Raw genomic sequence first — 9,229 nt, forward strand, 5'->3', positions numbered from 1 at the left:
ACAGCCTGTAGAAGTCATCCTTTCCCCACTACTTGAAACCCTCATGGATGTATTGGGGGGGGGGGGAAATGTGGGCATATGTTTTTGTTTCTGTGTCAAAAATAAGACAAACTTATTCAGATATATAATTGTTACCATATCTCCAAACACAAAAGTTGTTTCAAAATTAAGCTGACTGCCTTCTACAGAATAAGAAGTAAGTACATTTTTAGAAACAGATCAAAATAACCTTAATAAAGGGTGAGGGAGGTAAGACTCTTGACCAGATGTGTGACTTAGAGGCTTTGCACTATCTCCCTGGAGTTTGTTTTCTCATCTGAAGTGAAGGAATGGACTATCACACTCAGGTAGGATGCTCACACTCCAGTTTCTTCCTGTAGGCCTGCCATTCAACGACTGTGATTATCTGTTTGTTCGAGTTGGAAATACTAACTCTGTTGGTCTGTTATGTTTTGCTTTCAGATAACTGAATTGTCTCTTGGGACCTTGGTCTGCTAGACTAATTCAATGGGAAAAAGAAACAATGTAACTGAATTTGTTTTCTGGGGCCTTTCTCAAAACCTAGAGGTGGAAGAAGTTTGTTTTGTGGTGTTTTCTTTCTTCTACTCCGTCATTCTCCTGGGAAACCTCCTCATCATGCTGACAGTTTACAAGGGCAACCTTTTCAAGTTTCCTATGTATTTCTTTCTCGGCTATCTATCTTTTGTGGACATTTGTTACTCTTCAGTCACCGCTCCTAAGATGATTGTCGACCTGTTAGCCAAGCGCAAAACTATCTCCTATGAAGGGTGCATGCTGCAAGTCTTCACGGTACATTTCTTTGGTTGCACGGAGATCTTCATCCTCACGGTAATGGCCTATGATCGCTATGTGGCTATCTGTAAACCCCTACACTACATGACTATCATGGGCCCGGACAGATGCAATAAAATGCTGCTGGGGACCTGGGTAGGTGGGTTCCTACACTCCATTATCCAAGTGGCCCTGATAGTCCCACTACCCTTTTGTGGACCCAATGAGATTGATCACTACTTTTGTGATGTCCACCCGATGCTGAAACTTGCCTGCACAGATACATATATCGTTGGTGTTGTTGTGACAGCCAACAGTGGTACCATTACTCTGGGGAGCTTTGTTATCTTGCTAATCTCCTATACTGTCATCCTGGTGTCCCTGAGAAAACAGTCAGCAGATGGCAGGCGCAAAGCTCTCTCCACCTGTGGCTCCCACATCGCCGTCATCATCATCTTTTTTGGTCCCTGTACTTTCATGTATATGCGCCCTGATACTACCTTTTCAGAAGATAAGATGGTGGCTGTATTTTACACCATTGTCACCCCCATGTTAAACCCACTGATTTATACGATGAGAAATGCAGAAGTAAAGAATGCAATGAAGAAACTATGGGGCAGAAAGGTTTTCCGGGAAGCTAATGATAAATAGTTGGAAGTAACAACTTACGCTGGATACTCTTAAACTTCATCATCTGTACAATGAAGACAATAATAATCTTATGGGGTTTGGGGGAGGGAAAATGAGAGAATAACACTTTCTACAAAAGTAAGGTATTGTGTATCATCATTATTATTATATTTGTCCTAAGATTTCATAATCAGACAATTTTCTAAAATATTTAGACCAGAGAAATCTTATTTAAACTCAGAAGCTCACCATGATTATACATACCATTATTTTCTCCCCATTTTTACCTTTGTGACACTTTCTTTAAAGAATGAGAGTTTATTGTGAAATTCTTAAGGGTGTTTTCTAGTGTTTAGAACTGTGATTGGTGTATACAAAGCACTCACTGTGTATATGTTGTATGAATGAAATGATATGTGGAAAATGATAGAGATCTAAACTAAAGCATATTTATGTAAGTCCTCCCAAACAGAGTGAAAATTAAACCTAATAATGTTAGAATGGAAGGGGATTTGTCTGCAGAATGTAAAAGAGATAAAACAAGGGCTTAAAAATAAAATACTTGGGCCTTGGTCAGGTAGCTCAGTTGGTTAGAGGGTGGTTCCATATGCCAAAGTTGCAGTTCAATCCTGGTCAGGGCACATATAGGAAGCAGCCAATGAATGCATTAATAAGTGGAGCAACAAATCAGTGTTTCTCCACGCGCCCCCCCCCCTTATGTCTCACTCCCTCCCTCCCACTTCCTCTCTGTCTCTAAAAAAAAATCAATTTCAGCATCTGGTCTTGGGGAAAAGCTTTTCCTTTCTCTAGGACTCATTTTCTTTACTCAAACAATAGAAAAATTGAAAAAATATTACCTCGAAGATCCCCCTTTTACTGATAACATCCCATTAATATGTTTCTTCTCACTCTAATCTTCACTTATATTGTCACCTGCTGTCCCTATTAATGTAAAGTGACTAACAGAAAATAAATAAAGAAACTGAATAAAAATTATCCATTTGTAAGAATAGGTGACTGTCACTCAACTGACAGGATAAACACAATTTGCTGAAATTCAAATTTGGGAACTGTATTTTCTCCAATGTTTGGACCAAATGGCTCTACTAAAACCTGATTTCCAGCTATGGATTCCAGAAAGACTCATTCTGGACAGACAAACATGTCTTTCTTATGTGAACTGATACTTGCCCTAGTGCTACATTTCTCCTTCACACAATCTGAGCTTTATTTTTCTATAGCAAATGAACATGACATTAATTACCTCTGCAATTGTTTCATTGTATTTTCCACAAATCTGATTATTTAAGTTACTGCCTATACCTGGGTATATGTTTATGCTTGTGGAGTGTGTGTGTCTGTGTGTCTATGTGTGTGCATTTGTGAACTTCATATAAAAGACTGTGAATAGTGCTTTAAAAAATTATCTCTGATGTCAATGCATTCATAAAATTAAAGATAAAAAATTATATATCAAAAGGCATTCAATCCCAATCAGAGGAGCCCAGAGTCTCCTGTTGGTTCCTTGGAACAAGATGACCAAGAATGGTGAGAACTCAGACTCTGCAGTTTCAGTGGGGTTGAGTCTGGTCAACAACACCATTTTATTTCATAGAAATATAATCACAACATCGACTACCAGCTTTACAGTTTTAAAACCTTGTTGTTACAAGATGGAAGTTGGGACTTTGATTAGAGCCTTCATTGATGAAAATAAATGACAGCCTTTCTCATTTTCTAGATGAATAAATTAGCTTACACATAGTAGAAAAATTAAAGCTGTGTCTCCCTGTATTTTCTAATCAGTGATTGTAGTATAAAATATTTTAAACATATTTCCATGCACTGCTCAATTTAATATGTAAAGAGAACTTTGATGTGCATGTCTTCATATGGTATCCCTTTGCTCGTTTAAACATATCCAGGAGGTTAAAACATTTATCACATGTCAGAATCACCAGAATGTCACCATTTGTATAGTATCTGAGAGGGAAAGCCTCATTTTGACAATGTTCTGATGTGTCCAACTCCTGTATGAGAACCAACTGTTTTTTGGATTTTTGTTTGTTTGTTGGTTTTGTGTAATGGCACTTCATCACTTTAATCAAATCTTCAAAATAGTCTTTATTCTACATTTTTAGTATAAAAAAATCTGCAAGTCGAGTACACAGAATAGAGAGATACAACACTGAACTTCCATAACAGTCAACAATATAGAACATGTACAGAACACAGAATCTCAATTTCAGCAGAGACTAAGATAACACTTCTATTTTCCATGTGAAAATAAGAACCACATGGAGTACATTGGAACCTACCCTGAGGTATGCAATTAAGCCTAGTCAAGCCCAACCTAGATCAGCTAAACCCCAGCTTCTCCAACAACACATGAGCAAGAATTAAATGCTTGTTGTATAAGCCAAAAGTTTTGAAATGGCTTGCTACATGGCATTATTGAGCTGGCTGATCCAAGAATATGATCAAACTGTAGAAGTGGAAATTGGCACAAGTGGAATGAGGCACATTCTTAAATTAGTAAAACCTCCAGTATATTTATTGTTGGGTATTTTGAAAGGAGCAATAGAAAAAGCCAACGCAGAGGGAATGGACATGGAAGAGGGCACTTAACCTTGGTTATGTACCTAAAGCACAAATTCCAAATACCTTCCTACACAGCCAATCTCCCTCCCACTATTTTGCCCATGGAAAACACACGGGAAAAGAAGACACAATATCAACCACCCTTGGGTAGATTCCTGTTCACCCCTCCTTTGTTGATAAATTATAAGAAGAGAGTTAACAAAAGACTAATATGAGCCATGTTCAAAAAGCCTGTCTTCTTTGGAGAGAAACCAAATATTAAATTTGTCACAATAACCCAATTTAATTCATTATGTGGACATTTAATTCATTATGTGGATGAAAAGGGGCCACATACTAACCTGACTAGTTCAGGGAAGGCCTGTGTGGCAGCCTTGCCAACCCTAGAGACCTAAAGTAACCACAAAGGATGGTCTGAAATTAAAATTTTTTAACTAAAAGCAGTTGATGGCAGGTGGCCATGTCCTAGACAACTAAACCTGTCTGTTGTCTTTTGTATCTATGATAGCATATCATTGGAATGTCAGGGTAATTTGTAACTTCCCTTTTTCCGGACCCCTCAAGGCACAACCAATGCACCAGGACACCAGGATGGAGACCACAAATTTCTTCATTGTTATTGTTATCATGTTAATTGTTGACTGTTAACTATCCTGTACCTACCTATGTAAAAGAAGCATGTGTCTATCATTTTACTTTTTATCCAATCCCAGAGGTCTCCCTGCTTTGCTTTCCCCCGCCTCCCTAATCTATCACTAGTGGATTTCATGTAACCCACTTACGTCTCCTCCTTTGATTATAATGTATAAAAACAGGTAAAAAAAACGCCATTCTCCTGAGCATTATCTCCATATGTTGACATTCTGCTTCTCAGCAATTATTGACAGTTTGGCTCAAATAAACTCAGAAAAATTCTTTACAGGTTTGAAAGTTTCTTATGTTAACAACTAGAGGCCCAGTGCATGAAACTCATGCATGGGTAGGGGCCCCAGGCCTGGCCAGCAATCAGGGCCAATCAGGTTCCCTGCCTCCCTGCCTCCTCCTTCCCTCTCTCCCTCAGTGCCCCGCTGCCATTGCTGGTCACCCACCATGTTCCATGCCACCCCCTGGTGGTCAGCACAAGTCATAGCAAGCAATTAAACTCCTGGTCTCCCGGTCGAACTACGGAAGGGACACTTTGCATATTAGCCTTTTATATATATAGATAATTTCTTTATTATTTTTTTATCCTCACCTGAGGATATGTTTCCATTAATTTTTAGAGAATGTGGAAGAGAAAGGGAAAGACAGAGAGAAACATCAAAGTGAGAGGAACACTTTGATTGGTTGCCTCCTGCATGAGCCCTGACCTGGACTCCGGCCAGGGAGGAGCCTGCAACCTAGGTACATGCCCTTGGTCAGAATTGAACCCAGACCCTGCCATTGGCAGGCCAAGGCATTATCAACTGAGCCAAACTGGCGACAGCAGGATATGACATTTCTTAGCCCTCCAGCAGCAGACCTTCGTTTTTTTCACCAGGAGTGTGATGAGAAACCCTAGATCACCTTTTTGGATTCTTATTACCCAAGTTACTAAGACTATTACCAGTGGCATACAGGGAGCTTAGCCAATGAGCGGTCAGAGAAGGTGTTTCCTCTGTAGTTCACACCAATCGCCAGCTTGCCCCCCCCCCCCAGCCCAAGCCTGACGCCTCTGGCCCAGGCATCAGGCCTGGGCAGGGGACCCCCAGACCCCTCCGATTGCCAGCTCCACCCCCCACACAAGCCTGACGCCTCTGGCCCAGGCTTCAGGCCTGGGCAGTGGACCCCCATCTTCCCCCAATCACCAGCTCTGTCCCCCGCCCAAGACTGACGCCTCTGGACCAGGCTTCAGGCCTGGGAAAGGGACCCCATATCCGCCCAATCTCTGGCTCTGCCCTCGCCCAGGCCTGACACCTAGACCAGAGGCGTAGACCCCAATCACCCTCCGATCGCCTGATTGGCCCCTTGCCCTGGCCTGACACCTCCGACAGAGGTGTCAGGCCTGGGGAGGGGACCCCCATCTCCCTCCCATGGCTGGCTCTGACCTCACCCAGGCCTGACACCTCGCCAGAGGTGTCGACCCCAATCACCCTCCGATCACCAGATCAGCCCCTTGCCCAGGCCTGACTTCTCCACCAGAGGTATCTGGCCTGGGCAGGGGACTCCGATCTCCCTCCCATGGCCGGCTTCGCCCTCGCCCAGGCCTGATGCATTGGCCAGAGGCGTCAGGCCTGGGCAGGGGACCCCCAGACCCCCCCGATCACCAGCTCCACCCTCGCCCAGGCCTGACACCTCGGCCAGAGGCGTCGACACCCATCACCCTCCAATCGCCGAATCGGCCCCTTGCCCAGGCCTGGTGCATCCACCAGAGGTGTAGGGCCTGGGAAGGGGACCCCGATCACTGGCTTTTGGATGGCTTCTGGGGCTTCTGGGGCCAGCCTGCAGCACAACGGGTGGCAAGCAGGCGGCTTCGGGGGTCGCACACGGGTGCCTGGATGGCAGCTCTCCCACTGGCGGCTGCACTGTCCCGCCCTGCCTGCAGTATGCACATTAGCCGCCATATTTGTTGGCGGTTAATTTGCATGTCGTGCTGGTTAGCCAATGGGAGGTGTAGCAAAGGTACGGTCAATTACCATGTTTGTCTATTATCACATAGTATTACCATAGAATGTGGCCTACATACACATCAAAAATGGGCTTATTAAAATAAGCATCAGAATAAGACACCTGCCCATACAGCTATAGACATTTCTGCTCGTCTTCACCTTTCTGAATTGGATAATTCCACCAGGAGGTATTTGCCACAAGGTCAACATCAAAATTTAACCCTGACTTGTTCTACTTTTGTCTTTATTTCCTTCTCAATATACATCATTATTTTTCTTTCACCTCTTTGGCTCTAACCTCCCTAATTTTTCAGGCAGTACACATGTCAGGATATTTTTGGAAGAGAGAAACTATTGTTAAAACCTTCATCAACCTATGGCTAACCTCTGCAAAAGCCATCCTCACATGAAAACTTGGACTCCTGTTGCACAGAGGACAATAATACATGAAGTATACACAATACAATTTCTTAGTGGGGACTGTGGTGAAGAGGATGAGCATGAGGATATATAAGGTCTGTGTCTCTCATATTTGAAATCTTGGTGCCCCCACCCTCTAGGCCCAGTTCCTCAGGTGTACATTGCACTAATGGACAACCCTAGATAAAGTCAGAAGTTCATTCTAATTCACAAAGCTGGAGGATTCTTGCATAAATTAAGGAACCACATCAATGTACCAAAAAATGATGTTGGCCTACTCCTGTTTTCAGTTTGCTATACCTGCTTCTTAGTACAATCTTCTTTATTGCTTCCTAGTATCAGAGCCTGCCTCAGTGGAAAGGGGACAGATTTGCATTGTTTTAGAAAACTTCAGCATATTCTATTTTCATAAGGAGCCCTGAGGATTAACAAAATACACCCATGAATATTCGTCTCTTTAGCATTGTGCCTTCTTAAGCTCAAGGCCTTACACAGGATGGAACATTTTCCATGTTGCTCATTTATAAAGAGCATCAATTTGTACACTCATGGAGCATTTTAAAATGAAGTCATAAATACAGTCATAGGATCACATTGTGATATTGAAAAAAGATGGTCATCATCCCACTTGAAATTCCCAATTACAGGAACACACCACTGGTAGGCTACAAAGAGCTAATTACAATTACTTCTGTAAGTATAGTGCAAACAATATAATTACATTGCATTGCACACTTTTAGAAGTGTGATTTGTTACTATAAGGAGTTAAATATTCAGAAACATGTGAAAGTATTTTTATTGCAATGGAAACTCGAAAAAAAATAGTGTTTAGGACCTCCATCTATCTGTGAGAGGTGTCGCAGTCAAGATATCTGTTTCTGGAAGCAGGGCACAATTACCAAACCATGCAGTCTTTACAATTTTCCCTGATAAAAGTGCTGTCATGCTCACTATGTCTGAGATTATGATGGGCAGAATATTCCAAATGCCCGACATAAATTCCAGAATGTCAGAGCTTCAGGGGACCTAGAGATTGCCTGATCCACTCCGTTGAATTCAGGCTTATAAAGGTAAAGGAAGGAAGGTAAAGGAGAGTGGCTCAGGGACTTGTCTCTTCAAGCCTGAGACCTTTGACGGGCAGCATGCCAGCTCTGGGTACCTGCTGTATTTGCTGACATTAACAATTCTGAACATACAACGAGGCCTGCAATGGGCTCACACACCACAGGCTTCATTGACTTTCCAATAATTTGTCTCGGCACCACACTTTCCTCATGGCATTCTTCATGTCCGTGTTTCTCAACGTGTAGATGAGAGGGTTAAACATGGGGGCGATCATGGTGTAAAACAAGGCAAAGACCTTGTCGTTACTGACAGAATCGGCTGTAGGGACATAGGTGAAGATGAGGGGCAAGAAGAACATGAACACGACAGTGATGTGCGAGCCACAGGTGGAGAGGGCTTTGCGGCAGCCCTCGGAGGAGCGTGTCCTCAGGGTGGACAGGATGATGATGTAAGAAATTACCAAGGCAACAAAGGTCAGAATGGACAGCACCCCAGTAGTGGTTATGATGGCAATAATCATCAGGCTCGTGTCGGTGCAGGCCAACTTCAGCAGGGGGAATACATCACAGAAATAGTGGTCTATCTGATTGGGGCCACAGAAGGGAAGTTGGATAATAATTGATACCTGCAGGATGGAATGGATAAATGCCCCGATGACAGAGGCCATCACAAGGACATAGCACGCCTTTCTGCTCATGATGACCATGTAGTAAAGGGGTCTGCAGATGGCTACATAGCGGTCATATGCCATGGCCACCAAGATGAAGATCTCAGTGGCACCAAAAAAATGTGCATAAAACATCTGGGCCATGCAGCTGTTGTAGGAGATAGTACTCCGCTGGGCCAGTAAGTCTGTGATCAGTTTGGGGGCCACCGTGGAGGTGAAGCAGACATCCATGAAGGACAAGTAGCTGAGGAAAAAGTACATGGGCTTTTCACTGAGGCAGCTGCCCCTGATGGTGACAAGAATGAGCAGGTTTCCTGAGAGAACAGTAGTATAGCACAGTGAAAAGAGCACAAAGCAGGCAACCTTTGCATCCTCACCACTAAATAGTCCCAGGAGGATAAATTCTGTGACGTTGTCCTGTCCCAT

At 43.2% G+C, this 9,229-nt stretch overlaps 2 protein-coding genes across 2 annotated transcripts; one reads left to right on the top strand and one right to left on the bottom strand.

Moving 5' to 3' along the window:
* Positions 1 to 507: 507 nt before the first annotated feature.
* On the top strand, positions 508 to 1,443 carry LOC102440511 (olfactory receptor 4S2). The gene has a single exon (XM_006091931.1). It carries the CDS (start codon positions 508 to 510, stop codon positions 1,441 to 1,443), a length of 936 nt encoding a protein of 311 aa, XP_006091993.1.
* Positions 1,444 to 8,302: 6,859 nt separating this feature from the next.
* On the bottom strand, positions 8,303 to 9,229 carry LOC102437291 (olfactory receptor 4P4-like). The gene has a single exon (XM_006092082.1). The coding sequence runs from the start codon at positions 9,227 to 9,229 to the stop codon at positions 8,303 to 8,305; it is 927 nt and encodes a 308-aa protein (XP_006092144.1).

The sequence above is a fragment of the Myotis lucifugus genome, unplaced genomic scaffold (assembly GCF_000147115.1).
Source record: "Myotis lucifugus unplaced genomic scaffold, Myoluc2.0 scaffold_97, whole genome shotgun sequence".
Lineage (NCBI taxonomy): Eukaryota > Metazoa > Chordata > Mammalia > Chiroptera > Vespertilionidae > Myotis > Myotis lucifugus.

What these genes read in the sequence shown, in the direction of transcription:
- LOC102440511 (XM_006091931.1), top strand. Translation starts at nt 508, where the DNA reads ATGGGAAAAAGAAACAATGTAACTGAATTTGTTTTCTGGGGCCTTTCT.
- LOC102437291 (XM_006092082.1), bottom strand. Translation starts at nt 9,229, where the DNA reads ATGGGACAGGACAACGTCACAGAATTTATCCTCCTGGGACTATTTAGT.